Here is a 17,758-nt window from a genome sequence, read left to right on the forward strand (position 1 = left end):
AAATACATAAAACATAGAAATTACAAAAAATATAAAAAATTATAGAAATTGCAAACAAAAAAAATTATTTTCAAATTATAAAAACTATAGAGATTGAAAAACAAAATAAAAAAATGAAAATTGTAAAAAAACACAAAAAATTATAGAAAAACATAGAAATTGCAAATAAATAACAAAAAATACAGGAAAATTTATAGATTGTAAAAAATAGAAAAAACGTAAAGAAACAGAAATCATAAAAACATTGGAAATTATAACAAAATACTAAAAATGCAAAAAAACAAGAAAATTGAAAACTAAAAAATACCATTATTTCAATAACTCACCATTCAAGGGTTATTTGGTCATGAAAATTGTTATTTATGTTGACATGGACACCTTTGTTAAGAAGCATTAACGGTGCACTAATGGAAGGTGAGTTTTAGAAAATAAAAACTTACTACATGGTGAGCTTTAGATATTTTGAAAAGTTGTGGTGAGTTTAAGAGAAATGTTAAAAACTCAGGGTGCGTTTTAGACAACTTCCATTTTTTTAATTATAAGGGGGCATTTGATTGCACTTTTTTAGGCGTCTGAATATGAAAACGTTACTTTTCAGACTTTAGACTCGTTTGATTTCTCCTCTTAAAATTGATTTGAATTTTGTTTTCAGATCTAAAACTATAGCGTGTGGGTCGGCTCTTAACGCACTTAGACGCGTTTCAGAGCCGGTGCATAGTTGGAACTACCCTTCCAATCTTTTGGAAATAACGCATGCTACCCCTGATTAACCCCAACCCAAAAAACCTAGTCATTCGTGTTTTCTTAGGGAGGAAACGCTGCTCGTGAATGCAAGCTCTAGGAAGAACGCCTCTCTCTCTCTCTCTCTCTCTCCCTGTCTTCCCGCCACCGTCGCTGCAACTTGCAGCAAGGACGGTACAATGAGTAATAATATAATAATAATTATAAATTATTTTTACTAATTATAAACTATATTAATATTTTTTATTAAATATTCAATATTTTTATTAATTTTGCTTATGCTATTTATTATTTATTAATTATTTTTATTAACTAGTAATTTTTAATTATTTCATTAATTTTTATTTGTGTAAATTATTAGTTATTAATTATTTTAATATTTTATAGTCATTAATTAGTTTTTTATATTTTAATTGTTTCATTTATTAATTATTAATTTTTTATTTGTATTGTTTCAATATTATTTTGAGGTTGAAAAATATTTTTTATGAGATAATGCAAATTGAACTAAACATTTCAAAATAGTACGTTCTAGGGGTAAAATAGTAAAATCAGTAAATTTTAAATGGTAAAGGGTTGATCCAACACAAACAAATTTATGGATTCAGAGCCTTTAAAAAGTAGAAAAGCACCTATGATTCTGTTTAGATTCCAGACACAAAAATGTATTTTTAACCTTTCAGATATGAAACTTTAGATTTATCAAACACCACCTAAGGCAGTAAATTTGTGCTTTCCAGAATTTTTTCACCAAACACTATTTGCAGGTGATCCGAATTGGGACCACCTCGAAAAGCCAAGAGCTGGCAACGGATAGCCCTCCCAAACATCCACAATACCAAGTCCTCTCCAAACGAGTCCTAAGTTGGATAGAACTCCGGATCTCCCGCTCATAAGAATTCTACCACGTTTACCCACAATTAGATTTGTTCATGGATTGGATTCGGGCTTGGCTTCTGCCAACAATTAAAAGAGACCCGACCCGAAACCCAAACCCGATACAGTATAAATCAGGCCCAAAGCCCAGCCCGTGAACCGGTCTACCCACAATGCAATACCTACATCTCCCGTGAGATCGAATCAGTCCCACACAATCCCACAACATCCCACATCACATTCCCGCCGTGTATTGAGAATATCCCACATCACATCAATGTTTCCAATACACGGCATGGATGTGCTGTGAGTAATTGTGGGGGCTGATTTTCCATGTGTAGTTGCGATGTTGTGTGATGTGGGTAAACGTGTTCTTTGTGGGCAGGAGATCCGGGCTCGGACAGTCGGACGTACAACACTGTCGGTAGGGCGAAGAAAGTCCTGCCTCCTGCGTCCCAACATAAAGCCCTACCTCATGCGTCCTTCCCAATCAAAAGACCAAAACCTCACTTCATCGGAAAAACCAAATGCCCGAGTGAGGAGCGGCCGGCGATTCCCAAGTATTCACCGTTTTCCTGGTAAGATTCTCCTCTCTCTCTCCCTCTCTTCTCTATTACGCACGGAAAACAGGGACTCTACCCCTTCTTTCTTGTACTTCTTTTTTACATTTGGTTTATTCTCAGAAAAATAGAGGCTTCAATAAGTCTCCTTCCCACCGTATCCCTCAATAGCAGTTCTGTTTATGCTGCATTTGTTGTGTTCTTGCAGATTAGGAGAAGCAGAGAAATCATTGAACCACTACAAACAGTCGGAATCTGGAGCCAACTTTAACGAGATTTCTCTAGCTGAAACTCTCCAAACCCACCTCAATCAGTGCACCAAAGCTCGGAAGCTAGCGGACTGGCAGACTTTTGTTAAACGCGTTCCCGTATGTTCATGAATTCTCAGCTATATTTTGTCATTAGAATGAATAGACCCGAAATCAAATAATCTGGATCACCTTACATAATTAATTCTGCATACCATAATTCCACGTTATCTATTCATCTTTAATTGTGAAGAACGACTATGCAGTATATACGATTTTGTTTGCCAAAGAATATTGAAAACACGACAGTAAATTGACTTGAACTTTATAAATCATTCATGAATCCTGTCGGTTCTCCATCGAAGACTCCAGCGCTTTTTTTAAAGGTTGCAAAGTCGATGGATGATATTTTCTTCTTCTTGAGAAATGTTCTTAATCTGTGGCTTGTTAGTTATGACCATAAGTGCTAGATATCTGGCCGATTTTGTTCTAATTGATATGTTATGCTTTTGAAAATTGTCTTGGGTAATCTATGCTTTGCGATTATGGCATTCAATATGTTCGATGTATGGACTGCTATGTCAACCTACCATTGTGTGGATTTTTAGAGATTACAATGGGAATGTTCTGGCCTTATTCTTAGGACTTATAGGCCACGGAAACTCTACAAAGGCAGACCTGACTGTAGTTTGGCAAGGACTGAAATTATTCAAGTCACTCAGTTGTAGCTTGTAAGAACTTAGAGTTAGAAGGAGATTCCAAAGTGGTGGTGAGATTGCTTAAGGATGAAGGGTTGGCTCCATGGCAAAATGAGAATATATTGAGGAGGGAGGGAGAAAGATTTAAAATGTAGGGTGGTTGGCCATAGCCTGGCCAAGTTTGGGGCGCATGGCACTTTTATATTACCTTTATTTATTTTATACTTCTTGAAGAGAATTTTTTTTTCTGCCATGAGGTTAAGGTGGGAATGAGTTGAGGTCCAGTAAATAAAATAAGATAAAAAGTTGAGGTGGTAAAATTGAATTTAGGCTAACCAAACTATTTAATAAGATAGTGAAAGAAATGAAGATGCCTGATGATTGGAAAAACAACAACATGGTGCCTATATTTAAGAACAAAGGCAATATACAAAGTTATAACAATAACTATTGGGGGATTAAACTTATGAAACCACACACACTGTGGAAGTATGTGAGAGAATAATTGAACAAAGATTACAACTTGAAACAAGTGTATTAGAGAACCAATTTGGCTTAACGTTAGGGAGATCAACCGTGGAAGCTATATTTCTTTTAAGATGATTGATAGAAAAGTTTAGAGCGAAGAGCAAGGATCTTCATATGGTGTCCATTGATCTAGAAAAAAGGCATATAATAGAGTTCCTAGAGAGATAATATGGTGGGTCTTGGAAAAGAAAGGGGTTCAAAATAGGTATATAGACTTAATTAAGGATATGTATGAGGGGGCAACAACCAATGTTAGAACACAAGTAGGGGAGACTTCAGATTTTATAATTACTATGGCTCTTCACAAAGGTTCAGCACTTAGCCCTTATTTGCATTGATTCTAGATGAATTAACTAAACATATTTAAGAGGAAGTTCCATGGTGCATGTTGTTTGCGGACGACATTGTTTTAATTGATGAAATTAATGAAGGATTAAATGCAAAATTAAGCTTATAGACAAATGCCTTAGAAACAAGAGGTTTTAAAATATGTAGGACTAAACAAGAGTATCTGACATATAAATTTAGTAATAATAGGAGTGTAAATCAAGATACACTTAGGATTGGAGACCAAGAGATAACTCAATGTGACCATTTCCGGTATCTTGGTTCAATAATTCATACGAAGGGAGAGATTGAGAAGGATATAACACAAAGAATTAGAGCAGAATGGGGAAAATGGAGGGGTGCATCTTGACTTATAAGTGATAGGCAAATACCACGTAGATTAAAAGGAAAGTTCTATAAAACAGTTGTAAGGCCAGCTATGTTGTACGGAACAGGGTTTTGGGCAACCAAGAAACATGTCCAGGAAATAGATGTGGTAGAAATGTGAATGCTAAGATGGATGAGTGGAAAAACCAGAATGGATAGGATTAGGAATGAAGTTATCTATGGGAACATAGGAGTAGCTCCAATAGGTGATAAAATGAGAGAGAGTAGACTAAGATTGTTTGGGCACATGCATAGAAGACCACCAACTGCACTAGTTAGAAGAAGTGATTTGTTACACATTAAGGGGCTAGAAGATCTTGGGGTAGACCAAAAAGGACATGGTTAGAAGTAGTAAGAAATGATTTAAGCACTAATAACTTAACAATGGATATGATTTTAAATAGAACAAATTGGCAAAATGGACTGACCCCATATAGCTAGGATAAGGCATGGATGATGATCATTATCATGGAGAAAACATGAGGTGGATTTATTTGAACATGATGATAGGCAGTAAATGTAAAACTTCTAAACTCAATTGAGACTAACTACATGACATTCTATCAATAACAACAAAGAGAACATGAGAAAGCATGAAGCTTTACTAGTTGGAAATCCTAATAAATGATAAAGAAAAGAAGAAAATCAAGTTGAGATGGCTTCTGCAGGCATTTGATGGGTTTCTATCCAGTTAGGGTTCTCGAAGCAATATGCTTAAGCTGGTTTTGAGTATCATCATTTTGGGCTGGTGCTCAGCCATTACCTATGTGCCTATACTCTAATGCTCATGCGATGGATGCAGAGTAATATTTGTCCTTTAAAGGGCTGAATCCCATAACTCCCACCAAATGTTTTTTTTTTTTTTGTTCTTTTCTTGCAATCAATCTTTTGAGGTTAGGTCCATCTGTGGCAAGTCTTGCTCTGTGGACATTCAAATCATGGGACTTCTGGTCCAACCGAACTATGGGTCTTGTGGTCTGGAGCACTGGTAAGGAGTTGCATAATTTCATTCTTGTATTTAATTGAAACGCAGTGCTATTATCATAGGCCTGTACCCTTGTGGAGTCCTTACGTCACAAGAGGATAAAGTGTGAGCAGTGAGATTCGAGGTTCAAAATTTTGACACAATATGCTCCATTTTGGGTGTGTCATATTGTATTGGTAGGTGACCAATATACCTTTTTAAGGATTTTCCGAAAACTCTTTTTTTTCTTTAATGTTAAAACGACATTTAAAAATTGACCCCTAATCAATATTTGAAAATAATGTGACATTGTGTTTGTTATGATTCGGCCTGCCTTAGAATTCTATCCGTCTAAGATCGGTTAGGTAGAAAGAGGTAGAAAGGTGGAAGAAAGAGAGAAAGAGAGAAAGGGAAATTCTGGTTCGAATTGGAAGTCTCAACATGACCTACTTCCAGTCGGCCAGACAAAACTTATATTATTAAAAATGATTGAAAAGACATATGTGCCCTTATTTAAGTTAGGAGCACTAGTTCCAACACAACATTACAGATCAACAACATTAATCTAGGTATAAAGACAAAAATACCCCTACGCTAACACTCCCCCTCAAGCTAGTGAGTATATTACATATGTAGTCCACTCTTCCCCGACTCAAGCCTTTTGTAAATAAGTCAGCCCACTGATTTCCTGTATTAACATGTGTAGTGTCTAGTTCTCCATTCAGCACCTTCTCCCTCACAAAGTGGCAGTCAACTTCAATGTGCTTGGTTCTTTCATGAAACACCGGATTAGAGGAAATATGAACTGTAGCCTGATTATCACAATAGAGCTTCATTGGAGTGTTGATGTTGTACCCTACTTCCTGTAGAAGGTTCCTTAGCCACACTAATTCACAAGCGGTGTGCGCCATAGCCCCATATTCTGCTTCTGCACTGCTTCTTGCCACAACCGTCTACTTCTTACTTTTCCATGTCACCAGGTTACCTCCTAGGAAAGTGCAATAGCCTGTAGTAGACCGCCTATCAGACATAGAATCGGCACAGTCAGCATCAAAATACCCATCTATTTCAAGCTTTCCGCCACTCTTGTATATCAGACCACGACCCGGAGCCCCTTTTAGATACCTCACAATTCTTAGAATTGCATTTCAATGAGGAATCAGAGGTTTTTGCATGAACTGGCTTACCACACTAACCACAAATGAGATGTCTGGTCTAGTAATGGTTAGGTAGTTCAGTTTACCCACAAGTCGTCGATATCTGCCAGGGTCTTCAAACTCTTCACCCATATCACTGCTTAGCTTGGTATTTGTGTCCATGGGTGTTTCAGCTGGTTTGACACCCAACAAGCCTGTTTCTTCCAGCAAATCAAGCACATATTTTCTCTGGCACAGGTTAATACCATACTTGGATCTTGCTACCTCTATCCCCAAGAAGTATTTCAGCTTACCAAGATCCTTTGTCTGAAAATGATCCTGCAGATAAGTCTTCAGCCTGTCAATACCCATGTTATCATTTCCAGTAATAACAATATCATGTACATACACCACCAACAGTATTTTTCCTCTCGGAGAGTCATGACTAAATACAGAATGGTCAACTTTGCACTGTTTCATAACAAACTTCTTTACCACCTCACTGAACCTACCAAACCATGCTCGAGGAGATTGTTTAAGCCCATATATAGCCTTCCTTAGTCTGCACACCTTACCATCCTCCCCCTGAGCAACAAACTCTGGAGGTTGCTCCATGTAGACCTCCTCGAGTAAGTCACCATGCAAAAAGGCATTCTTGATATCAAGCTGATATTAGTGGCCACTCATACATGGCTGCAAGAGAGATCACAACACGAACTGATCCTATCTTAGCAACCGGTGAGAAGGTTTCTGTGTAGTCAATACCATAGGTTTGAGAGTACCCTTTTGCAACCAATCGCGCTTTCAGGCGTTCAACACTACTATCAGGCAGATACTTGACCGTATAAACCCATTTACAACCAACAGCTTGCTTCCCAGGAGGAAGAGCAGTGAGGTCCTAAGTATGATTATGATGAAGGGTAGAGAGTTCTTCTTCCATGGCTCGGCACCACCCTGGAGAGGCAAGGGCTTCCTGGACATCCTTAGGGACAACAACTGATGATAACAAGGTGACAAACTGGCAATGGGAAGCGAAAATGTGAGTAAGTGAAACATAATTAGAAATGGGATGAAGGGTGCAAGTGCGTTTACCTTTCCGCAAAGCAATGGGGAGGTCAAGCTCAGATGCTGAGTGCGGGTCTGGTGCCTGATCCGTCGACGGAGATGTAGCCAGAGGAGTAGTAGCTGGTACGCGTGGGCGATGTGTACACACATGGCGGATAGGTGGGCGTTCAACTGGTGGTGGCACCGGAGGCAAGGGTTTGGTCACGGCTGGAACCAAGGGAAGAGGGTCGACAACGGGAAGTGGAAGAGGAGGAGCTGATGAGGAGGAAGAAGCATCACCGGACCCCAAAAAGAACGGAGTAGACTCAAAGAAGGTGACATCAACACACACAAAGGACTGTCGAGGGCTAGGATGGTAACACTATACACTTTCTGGGTTCGAGAATAGCCAAGGAAGATGCACTTAAGAGAACGAGCATCGAACTTGTCATTCCCGGGACCCAGATTATGGACGAAACAAATACACCCAAATATCCTCGGCGTAAGAGGAAACGGAGACAAGGCGGGAAACAAGACCTGAAACGGAGAATGACCATCAAGGATGAATGTGGGCATCCGATTAATCAGAAAGCACGAGGTAAGCACTGCATCACTCCAAAAGGGTTTGGGAACATGCATGTGATGCATGAGGGATCTTGCTGTTTCCAGGAGATGGCGATTCTTTCTCTCAGCCACCCCGTTTTGTTGTGGGGTGTAGGTACATGAGGTCTGATGTATAATGCTGTGTTGGTCCAGGTATTCCTGAAATGATGAGGATAAATATTCGCGGCCATTATCAGAACGGAAAACTTTGATGTGGGTACCAAACTAGTTACGAATCTCAGCATAAAATTTTTGAAAAATGGTAAACAATTCACTTCTTTCTTTCATTAGATAGAGCCACGTCATCCTTGAAAAATCATCTACAAAAATGACAAAATATCTGTATCCATTATACGACATCACTTTATAAGGACCCCAAACATCTGAATGAATTAAAGAAAAGGGACTCGACACACAGTTATCAACCCTAGAACTAAAGGGAATATGATGGTGTTTCTCAAATTGACACGACTCACAATCCAAAACAGAAAGCTGACTCAAGGACAAAACCAAAGACTTCAAGACTTTTAGCGATGGATGACCAAATCGGCAGTGCCACTGGAGAGGAGAAAGGGATGACTGGAGAGCTGTTGAAGTTCTACCACCACCACCGTCAAGGTAATACAGTCCACCAGCTTCATGCCCTCCACCAATCTTCATCCCCGTCTTGAGATCCTGAAAAACACACATAGAAGGATAAAAGGTAATGGAGCAGTTAAGTGATTTGGTCAGCTTACTAACAGACATAAGATTAAAAGGCAATTTAGGAACATACAAAACTGTGGAGAGGGATATAGGATCTAGGTCAACATTACCAACACCACAAATTGAGGATGTGGAACCATTAGCAAGGGTGACAGATTGTGATGTTGAACAATGAGATAAGGAAGAAAACACACCTGGAGTTCCAGTCATGTAATCGGAGGCTCCAGAGTTAATGATCCAGGGATTGGGTGTGGATGCCAGACAAGCCATACTAAGTGAGCGAAGGTCGTCGTGTTCTGCTGTGATTGGATAAACCTCTCATATTCATCACGGGGAACACTCACCATCTCCTTCACGGGACCATCTGTGGGTGTAGGAGGTATCTGATCAGATGAATGATTCTCCTGTCTAAAGCTGGAGCTTGAGTCACTGGTCGCGGCATGATTGGCCCAGGTTGAAGGTGGACCATGTAGATCATAACAATAGTTAATGGTATGTCCATCCATACCACAATGATTGCACTTCCTCGGGCCTGAGCCACGTCCTCTACCACGGGCTCCCCCTGAATCTCTGCCCCCCAGTACGACCACCACCACGATTATAAGTAGGCCCACCATTGCCACTTCGGCCATATACAGAACCACTACCACTACCACGGCCAGACTGAGCTCCCCTAGCTCCACCTCTAGTACCAAGACCTCTCGATACAGCAAAGGCAGATCTATCTGAGATATTAGAGTTCTCAGTAGATCCGATAGAAATCCTCCGGAGTCGAGCAAATACCTCTTCTAAGGAGGGAAGAGCTGGTCCTCCTAATATCTGAGCCCGTACTGGTTCATATTCAGACTTCAGTCCCACCAAAAATCTAGTCACATCAAGCTGTTCTCTTTGTTGTTGCTGAATCTTGACATCAGAGGAGAGAGGGTGATAGACATTCAACTCATTATGTATGTTTCTAATGTTGGCATAGTACTCCTCAAGACTCTGATTGCCCTGTTGCAGGTTAAAGTACTCTTGATACAGCTGATACACTCTGGTTGTATTGTCCTGACCCGAGTACAATTTCTTCGCATGGTCCCACACATCTTTGGCAGTGTCAAGAAACATGAAGTTTATACTAATCCTGGGTTCCATACTATTCCACAACCATGTGATGATCTGAGCATCCTCTTGCTTCCAGTCTTCATACTCGTGAGAGTTAGTGGAGGGTTTCTCCTCTCTTATGTGTTTTACCTTCTTCTTTGCCTTCAGAAAGACTTCGACGGATTTAGCCCAAGGCACATAATTCTCTCCATTTAGTTTAATGGAGGTCATCTGAACATTCAGGTAGTCTGTAGGCACCATCACACTAGGTTTACAATCACTGTTATCTCCCATTATGTTATCACCGATTCTGCACACTTGCTGAATTCTATTACCACTGAATTCTGCACACTGCACACAACTAGATCACACTTGTCACACTGGTTTCAGCACTTGTTGTTGCTGAAAAGTGTGCTCTTTACACCACAAACCCTACTCCTACGACTACCTGAAATCTCACCACTATATGATCATAACTCTTCCTTTAAAATACACAAAACCAGCATAAACCCTAGCACATTACTGTCTGAAACCCTAGTATATGGTCTGAAACACACTTCCTATTTGATCCGTAACAGATATCATGCACTGAGATCTCTTACCTTATCACTAACGTAACAACCACACGAGCAGGAATTCAGTCCACACACGACAGCCACTGCACCACACAGATCAGCCCACTATTCTTCATCGATTAGGGGAGGGCGATCTTAGAAATCACAGCAACCGACCCGACCACACACGACCTGACTAGAGGCATAGAAACCTCCAAGGGAAGAGGGCGATCACTCCTTTTCAGCCCTTTCCCTTATGAATCGGCCTGCCTTAGAATTCTATCCGTCTGAGATCAGTTAGGTAGAAAGAGGTAGAAAGGTGGAAGAAAGAGAGAAAGAGAGAGGGAAATTCTGATCTGGAAGTCTCAACATGACCTACTCCCAGTCGGCCAGACACATATGTGCCCTTATTTAAGTTAGGAGCACTAGTTCCAACACAACATTACAGATCAACAACATTAATCTAGGTATAAAGACAGAAATACCCCTACCCTAACAGTGTTTATTGCATCCTTTCTTTACCTTTGCTGCTGGGGGTGGGGGGTGGTTGAGTTTCAAATTGACGTGCTGATGCAATCTATTATCTGTGACTGCTGTTTAGTATGGCAGAATGTGGTTAAGCAAGTACAATTAAATTGAACATGACTAATGCTATGAAATGATGTAAACATAGTTGGCATGATCCACTTGAGTGGATTTTTTTCCTGAAGAATTTTAGATTTAATGTGTTCATGCAAAGAGTGTAAAGCTGTTTAACTGACCCTTGTACACAAATGGCTATACATTGGGTAATGTGTGGTTTACCTAAAAAATGCAACATATGGAAGCTAAAAGTTAATCCTCGTAAAATCTTTGCAAACGGTCATCCACGATCTTGTTTTGCCAATTCTTCTACTTCTTCTGGACAAGTTCTTTTGTTATGAAAAACATTGCATTCATTTCCATCCATGTTAGCCATATCACCACAAAAAGAAAAGAAAAGTGCCCCTTCTTTCTGAGAACTTTGGTTTGCTGACTGAAGAACAATTCTCTCAACTTAAGCAAATTGTTTTCTTAACTGTCTATGTTCTTCTACAACAAAGTGGTGTGTGTGTGTAGCCATAGGGAATTATGTAATTGATCGTCATACAGTTTTATATGGTTTCTTGTCTGCAATGCATGCACATTCCTTTGAATAGTTAATATCTTTGTCACTAACTGCAAGGACTATTCAGAACGGTCAATTTCATATCTGAAAATTCATTATTATTCTTTTGAGACATTCTTGCATCTGGGATTTGGTTTCCTTTTTTATGTTGTTGGTTTTACTTTGTAATGTAGCCAGGTTGGTCCTGATCCTCGCATACAATGAGATTAGAAAAGTGCTGGTTTTGTTCATCCACTGTTTACCCTGGTCATGGTATTCAGTTTGTACGCAATGATGCAAAGGTAGAGTTGTTCTTTTCTCTTCCTTTTTTCTACCTCATCCTTTTGCCTTTTTTTGACTAACTTATAAGGATAGTTGTCAAGACTACCTATAAAAAAATAAAAAAAAATAAATAAAAGGAAGTCATACAATCTTCAATAAGAAAACTTGGTGAAAATGGCACTGATAGGTGCCCAAAATCAGACTTGTTTTGGAATCCAACCATTTCATCTAAGATAGAGCAACTTTCATTGTATTGGTTCTACTGTAAAATCTCAGGCTGGCAAGTGTGGAAATGAAGGTTTAGTCTAAGAGTACGCAATTTGTGCTAAAATGAGTGAAGTGAGGTCTTTATCCAGTTCACCAGCCGGCAAGTGTGGAAATGCAGGTTTAAGTCTAAGAGTAGGCACTTTGTGCTAAAATGAGTGAAGTTAGGTCTTTATCTAGTCCACCCCTGTTATCTAGGACAAGCACTGGGTAGCTAGCCCAGATTTGCTACTAACAAACAAGGGTGCTAACTTCACACTTTTGTGCCACCAGTCCTTTACACACAAAACAATGCACTTGTGCCCAATAACTTAGTTGACCATGTATGCAAATAAACCCAAATTATTCGATTTTTAACACATTCTCTTTCTCCCTCATATATTTTGTTAGAATGAGCTTCACTAATGGGGAATCTCATAATAATTTTTGCATAATAAGCATGGCATAGCAAAAGGAAAAAAACGAGAGGGTTAAACAGGTCCACTCTGCCACCAGTCTGGTTTGCTCCTAATTAGGTTAGTTTCATGCTTGGTTTGATGGAAGTGAAACTACATGCTTAGCTTAGAGTCTAGGTTCAGAACTTTTTATTTCATGTTTTGTTTGGTGGAAATGAATTTACAAAGGTTTGACTTGGAGTATAGGCTCAATACTTTCAGGGATTTAAGTTCTGCATCTTTCATATATCTAAATAACTTCTCTCGTCTCCTCTTAATGGCTCAAGTCTTTATCTCTTTCTCTGCTTGTTTTTTTGATTGGTATCGCTTTCTCTGCTTGTTACTTGTCTTGCCTTGCCCAGACTGCACCATTATATTTGCCAGGTAAGCGTGTAATGGGCTAGGGCTGGAATTAAGCACAACTAGATGAGTTCAGGTTGGACTCAACCTGCACTACATATTCATGTAAACCTTCTTTTCCCAGTCAATATTCATCTTTATCTAATAGGTCACAAACTTTTAAGTTTAGCCAAAATAAGTTAATAATATTAGTTTTTAATCACTTGCATTAATGGTGTCTTGCTTAGACTATAACTTGAACAAACTGGATGGATGGATGCAACTTTGTAAAGATAGCTCCATGGTTGTGGGTAAATGTGTTTTGGCTAAGTTCTAATTGCACAAACACATGCTATTTTGTTTCAACACAACATTGATGTTGTTTTTACTCATTGATTGGGCAAGCCGCTTTTGATTACTACATCCTACCCGTCCCAAAACCCCAGATAGCTGGGACCAGCATTGGGTAATGGTCGTTTAGTTTTGATTATTATGTATGCTGCATAGTGCATATGCATGTCTTATTTTGAGGTTGATGTTGCTGGACCCTGATGAGCATTCCATATGCAGATTTTCCGGTTTTGTAGGTCAAAATGTCACAAGAACTTCAAAATGAAGAGGAATCCTCGCAAAGTAAAATGGACAAAAGCATACAGGCGGTTGCATGCGAAGGATATGACGCAGGTAAAGATGATTTGATTCAGCTTTATTTCCTTGTAGATCCTAAATGGAATATAGCTTTCTGCATCCAGAAAAGACAGGTGGTTGGTTTCTTACTTACCGTTTCATTTTGTTTGAAACAAGGATTCAACATTCGAGTTTGAGAGGAAGAGAAACAGGCCTGAGAGATATGACAGGAATCTCACTGAGAACACCTTAAAGGCTATTAAAAAGATTGATAAAGTCAGAGTGGATAGAGAGGCCAGACATCATGCCATGAGGTTTTCATCTCTCTTTCTCTCTCTCTCTCTCTCCCCCCCTGTTTTGTGTAGAGTTTGGGTCTACTATGCACAGGGTTGCTGCTAGGTGCTCGTACCAATCTCAATGGATGATATCAGTTCCACTAGTTGTGGCCTTGGATTCATGCAAGTTCAGAGTCCAGAACCATCACACATTGGAAGAACATCTTTCCACCTCTGACTAATTGGAGAACATCTTGTGCATAGCATATCCGAACTCCTTTGCCTGTAATAAGAAATTAATATGTTCTTATAATCTCATTTGTGTGGGTTTGTTAAAATGCTGCAGGATGAAGGGAAAGAAAGCCAAGGTGCAGAGAGAGGCTGCAAAGGAGTTGGAGCAGAGCATCCACATGGTCAAGGCTCCTGCTGTACTTCGAGAGGACTCATCATTCACACTTCCAAAGATCAAGGTCAAGGCTTCCCATCAGCAGGCCGAGGAGAATCATCCCATGGAAGAGTGATTTTAGTAATATCTATATTGCTTTTGCAGTTCAAGATGGTTAAAAAGTGGGCTTTTGGTGGGGGCAAATGGGCCATTCCAATTTTGATTGTACAAGGAAACACTAATCATTGTTCTTTTCTTTTCTGAAGAGATAGATGGTTTTGCTTGCTTGTTGTCATTTATTTTCTGAGGCTTTGTGTGGAATACCTGCATAAACAAGTTTTGCTTTGGGGTTTTCCCCCGATAAAGGAGTCAGTTCAGCTTACCTCCATGACTATCATTAAGAACGAAAGAAAACCAAGAAGTGTTTCTATTAAATTCATTTTCTGAAAGCGGTTTTCACCTTTCAATGTGTTCTAAACTGGTTCAGGGGGCCGGTTTAGGGTTCTTCCACCCCTTGAACTGGTCAGACCCCCAATACACTCACTGTAGGGGTCCCGGAATGATATATATGTAACGATTTTTTGAACCTTGGCCAAAATTGCTAATGCAACATTTTCAAGAGAAGGCGTTATTTGTCTGTTTGCAGGCTAGTGGACTTGTACTTGAAGCTTTAATAAAATCTAATGTTTTAAAAGCCAACTCAGGTTTTTTGCCTATGGATTGTGTTACCTAGGGGTGTCAAATGATTGGTTTTGGTTTGGATCTAATCCAATCCAAATCTTATTAAATCGGATTTGGATGTTCCATTATAATTATTGGATTGTGTCAATCCAAAATAAATTAGTTCTATTCTTATTGGTTTGAATTGGATCTAAACCAAATTTCTAATAATCCGATCATAAGGTCAAACCCTTGTCCAATTTGAAATCAATCAAAATTGAAGCCAGAATAAAATCACTTTTATGAAAGTATTTTTACGAAACCACTTTTATGATTTATGAAAAGTATTTTTATGAAAGCACTTTTATAAAAATACTTTTACGAAAACACTTTTATAGAAGTAGTTTTATAAAAGCATTTTTACAAAAACACTAATAAAAGCACTTTTGCAAAAGTACTTTTACGAAAGCACTTTTACAAAAGTACTTTTATGAAATCACTTTTACACAAACGCACTTATGAAATCACTTTTAAAAAAAAAACTTTTATGGAAGTACTTTTATGAAAGCAATTTTTTAATACTTTTGTAAAAGCACTTTTACGAAAGTATTTTTATGGAATCACTTTTATAAAACACTTTTATGAAAGCACTTTTACAAAAATACTTTTATAAAAGGACTTTTATACACTTCTACAAAAGTACTTTCATAAAAGTACTTTTACGAAAGCACTTTTACAAAAAACACTTTTACGAAAGCACTTTTATGAAAACACTTTTGCAAAAGTACTTTTACAAAAATACTTCTACAAAAGTACTTTTATAAAAAGTATATGAAAGTACTTTTATAAAAGTGCTTTTACAAAAGCACTTTTACGAAGTACTTTCAATAAAGTGCTTTTGTAAAAGCACTTTTATGAAAATACTTTTGTCAAAGTACTTTTACAAAAGTGCTTTTTCAATGCCAAAAGTGTTTATTATATAATTTTTGATATTTCATTCGGTTTGGATTGGATCCAATCCAATCCATTTACATTTTAATGGATTGGATTGGGTCCAGTCCATTTGTAAGTGGACACACATTGGACTAGATCGGGTTGGACCAAATCCATCCAATTGACACCTCTAGTGTCACCGGTTTGACAGTTGTCGAATGGGTCAGACCATGCCATATGTGTGTAATTATTTTTACACAATGTTTATTAACATATATTTGTGTAATTATTTTTACATATACACATGTATTTTATCAATAAAATAATTTATAATTATTTTTGCATGTAATATATGTATATATAAGTCTTATTTTTGTTTAGTTTATATTTTCTAAATCAAATTTTAATTTTTATTTATAAAAATGTTAAAAATTAATATTTGAGGCCCAAAAAGGGTATTTTTTTTTGGCAAAAATAGGGGGGCAAAGTGCCTTGGGATGCATAGACCTAGAAAAGTTACCCAAAATCAAGAAGAAAAGATCACCCTAATGGTCATTTGAGTACAAAATTATAGTTTCTTAAAGTTTACATACACATTTAGTGTGCAGAGTCGTCACTGGTCCAATCACCCAGGTTGGACAATTTTTGGCCAAAGTCTGAGTTTTAGAAGTAGATCCAGAACCATGATCGGGTGATAGTTGAAATGGTTCAACCTATCGGATCAATGGCAGGCGGGAAAGCCTCGTTTCATTGTATCCGTACAAGCACAATATCAGGAGTCTCCCCAATGTCCTTGCGAGAGAGATTTCTAAAATTAGGGCCAATGGTTCCTTTTAACATTTTGTTGGCTGTCTTGGTGCATTTGGATGTCTAGAAATGGCTTTGTTTACGCGGGGAGTAAAAAAATTTCGTCTTGCTCTCTCTGCAATTAGTCTGGGGCAGAAATCCATGGTGGCCATAACGAGAATGGAGACTCACTCGTCACTCCATGTCTCTCCCAAGTTGCAGGTCTGTGGATAATATTGACTCTCACCCTAAATCAATCCATGGCAATTTGATCGTGACAAGGTTGGATGGATCTTTTGTTCAATTGTTCCTAACGTTTTTTGCATGTTTAGGATCTATTAAAGATGGAGGAAGAAACATTTTTTATGCTGCTTCTAGTCTCGAGGTCATTTGATCTGGTTTCTACTCTGAAGTTAAAGCTGCTTTGGCAGGTGTTCATTGTGCAAAATCTTTAAGGTGCTTGAAGATTAGTCTTAAATCAGATTGCAGAGTTTTTGTCGAAGCGCTTACAAGGAATTCTAATCAAATTCCCCAGGATTCTTGGCTTCCTTTTTGTGATCTCTGCAATGAATTGAAGTCTATTAATCGTGTGCAAGTATCCTTTTAACCTAGAAGTGAAAACTATTGCTTACTTGCTAGTGTCTTTTAATAATGTGGAAATATCTCCCCTCTAAACACATTCAGCATTAAATTAAGAGATCATTTGGACAATATTACCTTCCAATAATTTCATCATCGACAAGATAAATAATTATGTATTTTTGATTGGTATATAATACATATATTCAGAGGGCAAAACTATGACATGGACGTTTTTTCAGAGGTTCCAGCATTCAGGATATTAAATAGCTTCAAATTAAAAAAAAAAAGAAAAGATTCTAAATTCAAAACTCTGGAAAAGTAGAAAAGTTGTTTCTAACAGTTGAAACTTTTTTAGTGAATCAAGAACAGATCAGCAAAAAATTTATTGATGGTGGAAAGAAGGCTAACTTGATTCAACTAGTTCTTTTTTTTTATTTTTGCTGCAAAGCAAAAAAAAAAAAAAAAAAAAAAAAAACTAGGAAGTCCCAAAAGTATGGTCATGAAAACACACAAGTAAGCCCTATATTACAATAAACAGCTTTCCAACTCAGGCCCCAATAAAAATCAGTACTATTGCCCATTTAAATGAGGCTTTTTGTTTTTCAGAGAGC

General features: G+C 38.2%; 1 protein-coding gene across 2 annotated transcripts; it reads left to right on the forward strand.

Moving 5' to 3' along the window:
* The first annotated feature begins 2,055 nt into the window (after positions 1–2,055).
* LOC104612489 (putative ribosome biogenesis protein RLP24) lies at positions 2,056–14,568 on the forward strand. Of its 2 annotated transcripts, XM_010279917.3 has the most exons (6): positions 2,056–2,195; positions 2,386–2,545; positions 11,775–11,882; positions 13,470–13,583; positions 13,704–13,840; positions 14,148–14,568. In XM_010279917.3, the coding sequence occupies exons 3-6, from the start codon at positions 11,802–11,804 to the stop codon at positions 14,320–14,322; spliced, it is 507 nt and encodes a 168-aa protein (XP_010278219.1). In that variant the 5' UTR covers positions 2,056–2,195; positions 2,386–2,545; positions 11,775–11,801; the 3' UTR covers positions 14,323–14,568. The 2 variants fall into 2 exon arrangements, with proteins under 2 accessions (XP_010278219.1, XP_010278220.1); XM_010279918.3 differs by lacking the exon at positions 2,056–2,195 and having other exon boundaries at positions 2,407–2,545; positions 11,779–11,882; positions 14,148–14,485.
* The last annotated feature ends 3,190 nt before the right edge of the window (positions 14,569–17,758 follow it).

This window comes from Nelumbo nucifera, chromosome 2 (genome assembly GCF_055504915.1).
Source record: "Nelumbo nucifera cultivar China Antique chromosome 2, China Antique-T2T, whole genome shotgun sequence".
NCBI lineage: Eukaryota > Viridiplantae > Streptophyta > Magnoliopsida > Proteales > Nelumbonaceae > Nelumbo > Nelumbo nucifera.